Below are 12,822 nucleotides of genomic sequence, written 5' to 3' on the forward strand. Positions count from 1 at the left end.
GAATATAACTGTTCTTGAATAACTCATCTCTGGCTCTGGAAAAATGGAAGGGGGAGGGGGCTCGGCTGGTGAGGAAGATCGAGGTCCATTTCATGAACCGGAACCGTGGATGCTTTAAGAAAGCTCCTTTAGCTCAGAGTTCTGCCTCAGTTTCTTTTATTGTAGAGGATCATTTTAATCCCCCTGAAGTCCGACCCAGAGACAGCTGCTCTCTGGGAACTTGGCCTGTTTTAATTAGCATTACAATTATGAGAAAACTCTGCCTCCACTTGGAGAGGGGCTAAGCCTCCAAAGTCTTTTGAGAGCACTAGTATTAAGAATAAATACAATTTTAAAATAAAAACAAACAAATAAAAAAAGTCTTTTGAGACACCTGCATCCCCGGTCTGGAGTCCCAGAATTTTCAGGTCCCCCTGAGCCCCGACATGGGGATACACGGGAGACAAAATGGCAGTGGAAATAATGCAGGGGGGCCGAGGCTGGATTTCCCAGAAGCCCCCAGCCCTGGGAGCGTATCTTTTTTCTTCCAGCTCTTCTCTTAAAGCCTAGAGCCAAAGTCCAGCTGGGAATCAGAGCTTGGAGTTTCAGGCAGCCCCCTAGCAGAACCACCCCAGCCCCCATTTCTCTTCTCCTGGATGTGTTAGCCTCTGCCGGGCCAGGAAAGGAGGGGCTGCGTAGGATTCCTGGGGTCCCAACACAGCCCTGGGGGATGCTGTGGGGACAGGTGGATTTCCCAGCTACACTCAGCCCCCAGGTTTGTCCCTCCTTGGAGTGCCTCTCCATCCCTTCTTCCTCCTTTCCTGAACTCCAGGATGTAGTCACTGAGGTAGATGGAGGGAGGGGGCCAGGGAGCCTCTCTCTGAGTTGGAATTCCAGGTTGAAAGGGAAAGGTGGGAGGAACAAGATGCAGAGGGGGAGTGCTGATGTCTGGCACATAGTAGGTGCTTAATAAATAACATGTCCCTTCCCTCTCCATGGGATTGTGCTAGCCTTTCCCTCTCCAATGGGATCCACCTCCCCAACAGTCACTGCTATAGGTGACCATCAGGAGATGATGTGGTATAATCCTAGCTCAGTCCCTGGTCTAGGAATCTTGGGCAAATCTAAAACTGTCAATTTCCCAATCTGTGAAATGGGGCTAATAATTCAACAAAGATTAAACCGAACAACAGAGGTGGCACTGCCTTGCTTGTTGATTGTTTTTTTAATGAACAAAATCCACGTTCCTCCTCTTCTAATTTATCCCAATTCCCATTTTAAAAATCTCTGTAACAAATAGTGATGTCTCTCTCTTTCTCTTTGCCACTGTTTCTCTTTTTCCCTGTGTCTGTCTCTCTCTCTGTCTCTCTTTCTGTCTCCCTCTCTCTCTCATACACACATAGAGTTTATCCCCCTCTCTGTCACGGGATGGGCGACATGTTTCATCACAAGCCCTCTAGAACTGTGGCTGGTTCTTGCCACTCTCAGAATTCCAAATGTTTTAACATATTCTTGATGATAAAGCTGTTTTGCAAAAATTGTTCTGCACAGAGCTATGCAAGGATGAATGTTGAAAAATTATCCGGGGCAGCTAGGTGGTGCAGTGGATAGAGCACCAGCCCTGAATTCAGGAGGACCTGAGTTCAAATCTGATCTCAGACACTTAACACTTCCTAGCTGTGTGACCCTGGGCAAGTCACTTAACCCCAGCCTCAGGAAAAGAAAAAAAAAGTATCCATGGATATGTTTTGAAAATAAAAAAAACTTTAATAATTAAAGAATCATATATGGTTAACCTTAGTGGATTACTTGCTCTCTAGGTAGGAGGAAGGGAGTGAGAAAAATTTGGAACACAAGATTTTGCAAGGATGAATGTTGAAAATTATCTGCAAGCACTTTGAAAATAAAAAGCTATTATTAAAAAATAAAATACAGCCAATAAATAAATAACTAGTTCCAGAACCAATAAAAGTAATGTTGTAAAGATAATCAGTTGTGAGAAACTTCAACTCTGATCACTACAATAATTCACCCCCCACTCCAAAGTACTCGGGAGGTTAAATGCTGTCCATCTCCCAGGAGAGGGCTGATGAACATCTGGAGCCGATGAAGCAGACCTTTTCCTGTCTTTCTTTTCCTTGCACAAACATGGCTGGTATAGATTATGGTTTGCATGATTTTGTGTGTGGTGGGTATGGTATTTCCAATGGATTGGGAGGAGGTGGAGAGAGGGAGAAAATTTAATAGAATAAAATGTAAAACATATTTAAAGAATTGTTTTTCTGGTTCTTTCCAAAACCATTTCCGTGATTTTTTACAACCCAACGATATTCCATCACATTTACGTATCATAATTTGTTCAGACATTTCCCAATTGATGGATCTTGCCTCAGTTTCCATTTTTTTTCTCTATAAATATTTTCCTTTGATCTCTTTAGGGTGTGGGAGCAGGTGCAGATCTATTGTCATGCACAGTTTACTAATTTTTAGGGCATAATCCCAGTTCCTTCCCTGAATGGATAGACTAGTTCACAGCTCATTAGTGTGTCTCCTTTCTCAAATAATGAATTTTTATCCCTAATGTTGGTATCTTTGGGTTTGTCAAAAACTAGATTGCTATAGTTGTTCCCTTTTTTGTCCTTTGTACCTAATCTGTTCCACTGATCGACTGGTCTATTTCTTAGCCAATACCAAATGGTTTGTGTCTCGTTTCTTAGTCCCTCGAGCATTTGTCTTTTTTGGGGTCAACTTTGCCAATAGGTGAGGTGGAACTTCAGAGTTGTTTTAATTTTCTCTAATTGTGAGTGATTTAGAAGTTTTCATTTGGCTTTTAATACCTTAAAAGTTTCTTATTCTGACAATGTCTTTTTACATCCATTGACCAGTCATTGCTTTTATTCTTCTGATCAATTTGAATTGGTTCCCTACAAATCTTAGAAATGAGACTTTCTATAGAAGAGAAGGTGTAGTGGCGGGGTGCGGGGGGGGGGGGGAAGAGCAGTGGTTAGTAGCAAAACTCTTTTGAGGAGGATCACGGTGAAAGGAGAGAAAGAATATACGAGGAAATTTAGTTAGCAAGAGTAATTGGAAAAAAGAGGCTTATTTCTCAAATATAGAGAGAATTGAATCAAATTTATAAAAACGAAGAGTCATGCCCTCATTAATAAATGATCAAAAGACTACAATCTAATTCTGATGGAAGTGGATATCTTCAACACAGAGAAGAGCTAATCCAATTCCAATTGATCAATGATGGACAGAATCAGCTACACCCAGAGAAAGAACACTGGGAAATGAGTGTAAACTGTTAGTATTTTTTGTTTTTCTCCCCAGGTTATTTTTACCTTCTAAATCCAATTCTTCCTTTGCAACAACAACAACAATAAAATTCGATTCTGCACATATATATTGTACCTAGGATATAGTATAACATATTTAATATGTATGGGAATGCCTGCCATCTAGTTGAGGGGGTGGAGGGAAGGCAGGGAAAATTGGGAACAGAAGGGAGTACAAGGGATAATGTTGTAAAAAATTACCTATGCATATGTACTGTCAAAAAATGTTATAATTATAAAATTAATTTAAAAAGAATAAATATTCCTTTGTTAAAAAAAAAAAAAAAGACTACAATCTACACCCCAAGGGTTATAAATCCTTTGACCTATGAATACCACTACTAGGAATGAATCCCAAAAAAGATTTTAAAAAAGAAAAGAATAGGAGCTTTGTATTCAAAAATATTTATAGCAACTCTCTTTTCAGGGCAAAGAAGTCGGAACTGGGGGGATGTCTATCATGTGGGGAATGGCTGAATAAATTGTGGTGTGTGATTATAATGGAATATCATTGTTCTATGGGAAATGATGAGCAGGATGCTCTCAGAAAATCTGGAAAGTCCTCCACGAACCCAAGTAAAACGTATGTGAAGTAATGGCAATGTTGTGGGATGATCAATTGTGAGTGGCTTTGCTATTCTCAGCAGTACAATAATCCATGATGACTCTGAAGGACTTGTGATGAAAAACGCTATCCACACCAGTGAAAGAACTGTGTCTGAATACACATTGGGATTTGTTTGTTTGTGGGGTTTTTTTTTGGGGGGGGGAGAGATCTATGTTTTCTTTCACAACATGACTTATGAAAATGTTTTTGCATTAACTCCACATTGCCTTTTTAATGGGGGTGGGAAATTAGGGGAAGAATCTGGAACTCAAAGTTTTAAAAACAAATGTAAAAAAATGTGTTTTACATGTAACTGGGGAAAATAAAAATATTAAATATTAAAAAGAGACCTTCTTCCAAGAAACTTACTGCTCAGGTTTTTCACCTCATTTCCCCGCTTCGTTCAATTTTTGCTTTATTGGTTTGTTTTGCACAAAAATGCTTTAATTTTATGTAAGTAAAATGGTTTATTTTACCATTTGTGGTCTTCCCTGGATGGCTGTGAAAATGCAAGTCAACTGTTTTTAGAACCCTAAGTTGCCATAAAAAGGCCAGCTCCAGTGTTTGTTTCCTCATTCTGTCCCCAGCTAGAGGGAGTTGAGCTTTGTTAAGTCCCTACCTTTTAGGCCTCAGGTCTTGCGGCCAGGGTCACTCACTTCCTCTTTAGCAGGCTGCTGGAGAGCATCGGCCCCCACGGCCAGTGGTCCCTGCAGGTGAGCCAGCTGGAGCTTCACGGTTGGTGCGGGAGGAGGAGCTCGGATAGCTCCCATGTGAGTTTTGGGGACCCGGCCTCTGTGGATCTGGTTGTGTGAGGTGCCCTGTGCCCAGGCCTGCTGCCTCTGGGCCTGCTCCCTCCTCAGCCAGAGGACACCCCCCCCGGGGGGAAGGCTTGGCCCTTTGCAGGTCTTTGTCCCATGAAGGGGCAGCATGGGGACAGGGCTATTGCTTGCATCCTTTCGCTGTGAGAAACCATGGTTGGCAAGGATTAGTGAAAATGCCAAACTCCCCCAGCTCAGCGGTCTCTGTGTGTCCCAGGAGCCTTGTCCACCTCTCCCCTGAGAGAAATGACTGGTTCTCTCTCTTGTCAGTTCCAGTTTCAGGGACCCTTTGTCCCATTCCCCGGAAAGAAGCCGAGTCTCTCGAGGCCGGGGCTGGAGGAGGAGAGGGGACCATTCTCATTCTGGGTATTGCTAAACCACCCAAGGAGACCCGACTTTCATCTAAAATGAACTTCTGCCCGGCGTTTGGGGCAGCGCCTTTGTCTCCGATGCCTGCATCAGAACCGGGGTTGCTCAGGACGGGCTTGGCGGGGGTTGCCCGCCCTTGGGCCTAGCCCGCTCAGAGGAGGGGCATGAGGGGGGGAGGGGGGCCCACGGCGGCCGGCAGAAAGGAGCGGCTCCCAGACGCGAGCCATGGAAGGAGTGAGGGGGAAGAAGGCCCTGGTTGTCCCCTCCTTTGTCAAGGGGAAGGGGGTTTCCGTCAGGTGCCCTCTCCCTGGCTGGGGGTTTCTGAGCTGGGAGAGGAAACGCTCCACACAGAAAGGGGAGCCTTGTTCCCAATGAGGCCGGACAAGCCCTTCTCTGTCCTGACCAGTGCAAGGACAGCTGGATTCTGGGAGACGAAGGTGCTTCCCCTCTTCTTTGTTCTCCCCGAGACCCCAGACCCACAAAGGAGCTTTCTGTCCTTCCCAGACCCTCCACACGGAAGCCACGAAGAAGGCATAAGCAGCTTTTTATTCTCCTTTTCATGGGGGTGGGGGAGGATCCCAGGGAGGCCGTGGGGGGCCCCCTTGCGGCCCGGCCTAGGCCAGCAGCCATCCGAGGGCAGCCACGATCAGAGCCACGTGGATCAGACGAGGTCGGACAGGAGGCGCGGAAGGGGGGGCTCCTGAGGAGACAAAGAGGAGGAGCCCGTGAGGGGCCTGCGGCCCGGGCTGGGGGGGGGGGTCCCGGGCCGCCACTCACCGGCAGTGATCAGCACCTTGTTGCTGAGGCTGCTCAGGTGGTAGGGGTTGCGGGAGTGGTAGGCCACGCACAGGTACTGGCCCAGCTGGTGCCTGTGTATCTCCCGGAAGAAGAACAGGCCTTCGTGCTCCGACACGTTCAGGGGCTCGATGAAGGGCTTGTTGGCTTCGATGGCCCCGTGGTACAGGTAGTACTTGTCCAGGCTCAGGGTGGAGTTGCAGTGGAAGTACATGGCTTGACGCGGGACCGCGGAGCTGGACGGAAAGACCCACAGGAAGGGGCTCTCCAGGATGTCTGCGGGACGGGCCAGAAGTCAGCCCGGGGCCGGAGGGCCCGGCGGAAGGAGCCAGGAGACCCCGGAGACATTTGGGCCTCTGGGCCACCCGGGCTGTCTGGGAAGATGATGTGGCAGCAGGGGCAGCGGGAGGAGGGTAGTGGGTGCAGGACAGGGGGCAGTGGGCGGAGGGTAGAGGGCGCAGGACAGCGGGCCCGGGGCAGCGGGCTCGGGGCAGTGGGCGGAGGGTAGAGGGCGCAGGACAGCGGGCGCAGGGCAGCGGGCTCGGGGCAGCGGGCAGGCCAAAGGAAAGAAGCCAGCCGGCGCTGAGCCCCGCCCCCTCGAGCCCCGCCCGAGCCCCGCCCCTCTCACCTCTTATGATCAGAGGGATCTTGTCGCTGTTCTTGGAGTAGAGCCGCCCGAACTCGTATATGCACACGTAGGGCCCGGCCTGCTCCGGCACCAGGTTGGTCAGGTTGAACATGGCTCCGCGGCCGTCCCACAGGGGGTCCACCCTCTTCACGGTGTGCAGCCGCCCGTGGATCTCCTGGATCAGCCGGTACTTCTGCGAGCCGTAGGAGCCCACGCACAGGTACATCACCATGTCCCCGAGCTTGGCCGGAAAGGCGGGTTCCAAGGACAACTTGGGGGGCGGCAGCAGCTCTGCGGAGGGAGGGGGCGGCCACAGTCCGGCGGGCGCCCCCGGCCCCGCCCCCTCCCCTTCACGCCTGGGGATATCGGGACGGGGCAGATTAGGGGGCGGGCTGGGGGAGGGACACTTACGGTATCTTACATCATCGACTCTACTGGAGACCACCTGCAGTCCTGCAAGAAATACGCCTGCCCCGCCCAGAACTCACCTCGAAGGGTGGCCCGGCCACCCCAGATCCCGCCCCAGCCCTTGCCCTTCTCCCTCTTTATCCCCCCGCTGCCCCGCCCAGAACCCGCCTTGAGGGGCGGCCCGGCCACCGCCATGCTTCAGCCCAGACCTAACGCCCAGGCCGACCCCTCCACCAACCTTGGCCCCTCCCTTCTTTCCCCACCCTCCCCTTTGCTCTACCTCTCCCCGTTCTCCCCTCCCCCCACCCTTTCCCCACAGCCCTTGCCCCTCCTCCACCCCCAGGTTTGCCCCTCCCGGTTCCCGCCCCGCACTCGGCCCCTCCCCTGTACGTGGGAGGAGGGTGGGGGCGGGCTCAATCACCGAGAAAAAGCGCTAAGGGCCCGGGGAAGCACATGGTGCGGTGCCAGGGTCTCGAGCCCTCGAGGAGTGTGTGGAACTGGAGGAGAATCCCGAGCTGCTCTGCTATTGGCCCGAGCGGCGCCACGTGATCCAGGCGGACCTGAGTTCAAGTGCTCTCGAAGGGGCGGAGAATCGTGGAGGGCGGGGCCAAGCCTCTTTCCTCTTCTGTCCAGCCCATCTTGCTGAGGGCTGCCCGCCACTGAGCCCCAAAGGGGGGCTGTGGTGACTTCACGTGGAGACGCGGACATACTGCCGAGGCACTGCCTGGGCCGGGGGTCCCCCATCCCCCTTTCCATTCTGCCAGCCTGACCAACGTCTCTCTCCCTGCCCCTCCCCCCCAGTCTCGGGGGTGCCCCAGATGGGCATCTCTCCTCTGGCCAGCCTGGACCCAATGTCCTGCTCTGTTCCAACGCCAGGAGCACCTCTGGGTCCGCGGTGGGGCCCCCACGGGCAAACAGTGCTAGCTGCTCCTGTCGGTGGCGAGGAATCGGGAAGGAGTGGCGCCCCTCAGCTGGGGCCCCCAGAAGTGTCTGGGTGTGAGCGTGATGGAATATTCCGGGAGCAGACAGGTTCCAGAAAAGCCTGGACTTGCAGGGACTGCCGGGGAGAGAGGAGAGCAGCCCCGGGAGAACATCCTTCCCGCGAACAGCCAGACCGGCCCTGGTCCACACCGGGGAGGCCAGACAGTCCCGGGAGGTGGCAGGGAAATCCCCACCCGGAGGGGGAGGGAGGAGGCTCCACGGGGATGGAAACAGGCCGTTGGCATCTTTCTCCTTTCCCTTTTTTGTTTGTTTTGTGGCTTTTTTTCTCCGTGGAAATGTGTCCGAGCTGCCGGTACAAGTACGGCCTAGGTCAGCTTGCTCGTGGTCTTGGGGAGGGGGAAGGGAAGAGAACAGCCGGGGAACTCAGAGTCTGACAGAAATGTCAGGTGGGCTAAGAGGACAGGAAAATGCCGTGACCGACGCTGGAGGGGCTGTGGGAAAACGGGGCCACGGATGCATTGTGGGCGGAGCGGGGGGATACAGCGGTTCTGGAGCAGTCTGGAACTGTGCCCAAACAGTCATCAAACGGTGCGTCCCCTTTGAGCCAGCAGTGTTTGTACCGGGGCTGTTTCCCAAAGAGATCTTCAGGGAGGGGAGGGGGAGGAGCAGGGGGAGGAGCAGGGGGGAGGGGGGAAGAGGGAGGGGGAGAGGGAACAGGAGGGGGACGGGGAGGGACCCGCCCGTGCAGGAACGCCCGGGGCAGCCCTTCTGCAGTGGCCAGAAGCTGGAAGCCCAGCCATGCCCATCGGCTGGAGAACGGCTGCATGGCCACTGGAGGAACTGACGCTGAGGGAAATGGGCAGCGCCAGGAGGGGACTGTGCCGGCGACAACCAGAAGCAAGCCCCGGGCTCTGAGGGACCTGGCTCTCTGCAATGCGGGCTCGGCTGCACCTGCGCAGTGACGGGAGCCCTCTCCCCGCGGGGAGCGAACGTGGGAACAGCGGGAACACGGCAGTCTCCCTCATGTGCCTGCATTGGGTTTTCCTTGTTTTTCTTTTCCTTCTTGATGGGGTTTTCTTGCACAAGAGAACTGTATATGGACCGTGTATGGGACCTACCGTATTTACCATGGACTGACCTGCCTGCCAGCTGGGGGAGGGGGGAGGGGAATTCGTGGAGCAGAAGGTTGTGCAGGGACCAGTGTTGGGAAAGTTCCCCCCCCCCCCCATGCTTTGTAAAGAGCTCAACAAAAAAGGGGAAAAATCGTGCAGAAACGAGCCCCTTCACATGCCCCGGCCCCATGTAGGTGGGAAAGAAGCCCAGGGCACCTCAGTGACCCGAGGTGGGGGCAGGGCTCCGGGCGCCTCCGAGGGCCCGCCCTGCTTGGAGGCATTGCCCCAAGACGGTGCCGGCTCCCTGGGGGCCCACCCACGGAGGCCCACCCGAACCCCCGAGGCTAGGAAAGGGGGAGGGGGAGGACGGTGCGCCGTGCCCTGTGCCCTGCTTAGAGCCACCCGGAGGACAGTCTGAGGGGGGAATATGGAGGTGGAGGTGAGACAGGGGAGCAAGGCCCCAGGGTCCTGGGGGGGGCTGCCCGGTGGGGGACGCAGAGGCCGCAGGCGGGTGGGCGCTCCCGGACACACAGACCACTCACTGGGCACCTTTGGGACACTTTATTCAGCGGGGGTGGGGGGTGGGGAAGGCGTCCATGCTGAGGCCCTTCCAGGCCGGGGCAGCCCTACGACCAGCGGCTTTGCAGGAGAAGCAGCGCCAGGAGCGCGAGGCTGACTTGGGTCCAGCGACCAGTCCTGGGAGCCGCGGCCGCTGAGGTAAGGGAGAGGGGTGTGGGGACGGGGCGCCCCCGGGCTCCCCCAGCCCCCTCGTACCCCTCCCCCTGGGCCTCGCCCTCCCCCGCCCCCCCTCACCATTCTCGCCCACGGTGATGGTCACCACGTTGCTGGGCAGGGACCACAGGTGCTGGTCGGTGGCGTTGTAGCCGTAGCACGTGTACTGCCCCGAGTCCTCGGGGCCCAGGTTGTGCACGTTGCGGTCCAGGATCAGCTCTATGCCCGACGCCACGTAGCTCCGGAAGTCCGACACCCCCTTGATCACCAGCCAGATGATGAGCACGTCTCGGCCCGGGTAGCACTTGATGTTCACCGAGCCGCCCACCTTGACCTTGGTGGGCGTTATGACCAGGCGGGGGCTGGTGTAGAAGCCTGAGGGAGGGGGAGCTGGTCCGCCAAGGCCCTGCCCCTCCCCCTCTCTCCCTGGCGCCCTGTGGCTGGGGGTGGGGCGGGCGGGAAGGGTCCGGTGGGGGGCGGGGCCGGGTGATGGGGGGGAGTTCCTGGGGGGGGCAGTCTCAGAACTGGCCAGGTCCACCTGTGTGCACTGTCTGTGCTTGCCCTGCAGGTGCGTGGGGGGAGGGGCCGGGGCCTCCACTTCTCTCGGCCCTCCAGAAGTCTGCAGCTGAGGAGATGGGGGGAGGAGGGAGCAGAGTGGGGGATGGGCCCGTTGGGGGGGCTCACCTGAGATCACAAGGTCCAAGTGGGGGCTGGGGAAGGACCAGATGTCCGTGACCCGGTACTGGCAGAGGTACCTGCCCCCGTGCTCGGGCCTTATGGACGGGTGGTACATGTGGACCTCGTGCCCCGGGTAAATGGACGGGACCTCCTCTCCCCCAATATCCTCCTCTAAGTAGTCCATGCGGATCAGGCGGAAGTAGTCGGCGATCATGGGCGTGTAGCAGCTGATGGTGACGGGGCTGCCCACAGGGAGGATGTTGTGGGGCCGGATCCTCAGCTCGGGTCCGGGGGTGCGGAAATCTGCACGAGGAGGCGGGAACCCGTGGAGGGGGGCAGGCGCCCCTGCCCCGCCCCTCCTCCCGGCCCTCCCCCTCCCTCCCCTCCCTCCTGGGCCCTTTCCCCTGCTCCCTTCCCCATCCCAGGCCTTTCTTCCCCCTCCCTGTCAGGACATCCCCTCCCCCGTCCGTTTCTCCCTCCTCCCCTCGGTGCAGTCTGAGGCAGGGCCCCACGCCGGGCACACAGCGGGCACCCGATGCCTGCAGCCTGGGGGGGCACTCACAAAAAGCCTGGATCCCGAAGCTCAGGCCCAGCCCTGGGAGAGAGGCAGCAGAGCCCATGAGGCTGGCTCCCCTCCCCTTCCCCTCCCTCTTCCCTTCCCCCCTCCTCCCCCCCTCCCCTCCCAGCCACACCCCAGGCCCAGACCCTTACTAAGGCAGAGCAGGAGCAGAAGTCTGGGCTCCATGCCGCCTCCAGGATGCTCTGGGCACGAGGTTGCAGGGGAGACAGGCTCCTCCCAGGAGGGAGAGTTCAAGGTCGGGTGGCTGGGCTGTGACCTGGAGGTGGTGGTGACCCCGCCCCGGGGGCCCAGCTCCCGGTGTCAGAGTGCGCCTGGCTCTCATTGGTCCGATCCGCCCCTGTGGGATACCCTGTAACCCCTGTGATCTCCCGGGGTGAAGTCATGTGGGCCCCTCTGGGTGAGGGAAGGACCCCCTGCTTTAGAACTGGGCCCGGGGCCTCCTGGCACGGGGGAGGGGCCTAGGAGTGGGGGAGGGGGAGCCCTCCTGGGCTTCTAGCCAAACTGGGAGTAGTTGCTGTTTCCATTCATTGGGAGCCAGTTGGAGCCACAAGGCCAGGAGCTCTTCGGGGCTGAAATGGACAGACACAAGACAGCTCTGACCAGATTATTCCATTTAAAGCATCGTTTATTAGCCGGCGGGAGACCGACCCCACTAGACCGGCTAGCAGAGATCAGCCCCGAACCTTTAGTGAGGTACCCCTTTTAAGCCGTTTGCCACATCCGGGTACAGCCTAGGTTACAAATTTTGGGAATCGCTGACACAGTTTTTTCAATGGGGAAGTGTCTGGACCAGAGTGAGCACACAGCAGAACCTTCTTGCAATGTAGACACCTACTTCTCGGAAAATCTGGGGTCTCATGAATCCGGGGGATGGGGCCCAGTCTGAACATAACACTTCCTTATTTAGTTTAAGCAACATTTTCCTAAAAGCCTGAGGCCCCTTGACCCAGGGGTGAGGGGGCCAGGCTTTTGTCCATTTCACTCCCCCATTTCTGTGGTCAGACTTGTGACTCATCCGAGGCCATAGGGGAACAGGTCATCTCCAGGGTAAATGGGGGAGTGAAATGGACAAAAGCCTGGCCCCCTCACCCCTGGGTCAAGGGGCCTCAGGCTTTTAGGAGTTTGGTTGACTGGACAGGACTCTCATCTCAAAGTACCCAGTGATGAATGTGAGTTCCCGATAACATGTATACACACATGGCTCAGCTACAGGGGTAGAGCAAGGCAGGGGCAGGGTCAGAACACTGAGAATGGGAACAGACTATCAATCTGGTTCTGACACTGGACATCCTGATAGGAGCCGGGAAGTCTGAAGTCTCCCTTATCTTGAGTCTCACATTAACAACTTATAACTTAGAGCAAGTGACCCTCAGTCTTCAATGAACCAAAGGGGAGGTTTGGAACTAAGGGGATCGAGGCAGAACAGTTAAGGAAACTGAGATAGATCAATTCAGGGAAACTGAGTCAGGACAATTCTCAAAGTATAACAGTTAAGGAAACTGAGTCAGATCAATTTAGGGAAACTGAGTCAGGACAATTAAAGAAGACTGTGGCACAACATTCCACACACTCTTTCTCTCCTGAATAAACCAAAATAAAACTAGAAAAGAAAAAAAATGCAAGGACAGGTCTCTCCCTGATAACCCCAGAATTAACAGCTGTACAAAGGCTACCTTGTTGCAAGCATGTCAGGTCCTCTGCAGTTGGGGCCCCATCTCAGCCAGAGAATCCAGTTTGAGAGGGACAGTTCACTGTGCATTAGGTGGTCTGCAGTCATTTGTGCATTTAACTCAGTCTCTGCTTACAGAGCAGCAGGGCTCAAGGCCCATTCAGAGG

The 12,822-nt window shown here is 54.9% G+C and overlaps 2 protein-coding genes across 4 annotated transcripts; both read right to left on the minus strand.

Moving 5' to 3' along the window:
• Nucleotides 1-5,638: 5,638 nt before the first annotated feature.
• LOC141560039 (natural cytotoxicity triggering receptor 1-like) lies at nucleotides 5,639-7,039 on the minus strand. Of its 2 annotated transcripts, none has more exons than XM_074297673.1 (4): nucleotides 6,946-7,039; nucleotides 6,535-6,825; nucleotides 5,905-6,182; nucleotides 5,639-5,811 (listed from the first exon to the last, which is right to left on the minus strand). In XM_074297673.1, exons 2-4 carry the CDS (start codon nucleotides 6,764-6,766, stop codon nucleotides 5,773-5,775), a joined length of 549 nt encoding a protein of 182 aa, XP_074153774.1. In that variant the 5' UTR covers nucleotides 6,767-6,825; nucleotides 6,946-7,039; the 3' UTR covers nucleotides 5,639-5,772. The 2 variants fall into 2 exon arrangements, with proteins under 2 accessions (XP_074153774.1, XP_074153773.1); XM_074297672.1 differs by having other exon boundaries at nucleotides 5,889-6,182.
• A 2,503-nt stretch (nucleotides 7,040-9,542) lies between these two features.
• LOC141560040 (leukocyte immunoglobulin-like receptor subfamily A member 6) lies at nucleotides 9,543-11,387 on the minus strand. 2 transcript variants are annotated; one of them, XM_074297675.1, is made up of 5 exons: nucleotides 11,118-11,387; nucleotides 10,969-11,001; nucleotides 10,413-10,709; nucleotides 9,810-10,103; nucleotides 9,543-9,708 (listed from the first exon to the last, which is right to left on the minus strand). In XM_074297675.1, the coding sequence occupies exons 1-5, from the start codon at nucleotides 11,149-11,151 to the stop codon at nucleotides 9,623-9,625; spliced, it is 744 nt and encodes a 247-aa protein (XP_074153776.1). In that variant the 5' UTR covers nucleotides 11,152-11,387; the 3' UTR covers nucleotides 9,543-9,622. The 2 variants fall into 2 exon arrangements, with proteins under 2 accessions (XP_074153776.1, XP_074153777.1); XM_074297676.1 differs by lacking the exon at nucleotides 10,969-11,001.
• Nucleotides 11,388-12,822: the final 1,435 nt, after the last annotated feature.

Source organism: Sminthopsis crassicaudata, chromosome 3 (assembly GCF_048593235.1).
Source record: "Sminthopsis crassicaudata isolate SCR6 chromosome 3, ASM4859323v1, whole genome shotgun sequence".
In the NCBI taxonomy this organism is placed as follows: domain Eukaryota; kingdom Metazoa; phylum Chordata; class Mammalia; order Dasyuromorphia; family Dasyuridae; genus Sminthopsis; species Sminthopsis crassicaudata.

Coding starts and splice junctions, on each gene's coding strand:
- LOC141560039 (XM_074297672.1), bottom strand. CDS start 6,766: ATGGTGATGTACCTGTGCGTGGGCTCCTACGGCTCGCAGAAGTACCGG. Junction 6,183..6,534: donor GATCCCTCTGATCATAAGAG/GTGAGAGGGGCG, acceptor CCCGTCCCGCAG/ACATCCTGGAGAGCCCCTTC. Junction 5,812..5,888: donor CAAGGTGCTGATCACTGCCG/GTGAGTGGCGGC, acceptor TTGTCTCCTCAG/GAGCCCCCCCTTCCGCGCCT.
- LOC141560040 (XM_074297675.1), bottom strand. CDS start 11,151: ATGGAGCCCAGACTTCTGCTCCTGCTCTGCCTTA. Junction 10,104..10,412: donor CTTGGACCTTGTGATCTCAG/GTGAGCCCCCCC, acceptor CCCCTCCCTCAG/GCTTCTACACCAGCCCCCGC. Junction 9,709..9,809: donor CATCACCGTGGGCGAGAATG/GTGAGGGGGGGC, acceptor CCCTTACCTCAG/CGGCCGCGGCTCCCAGGACT.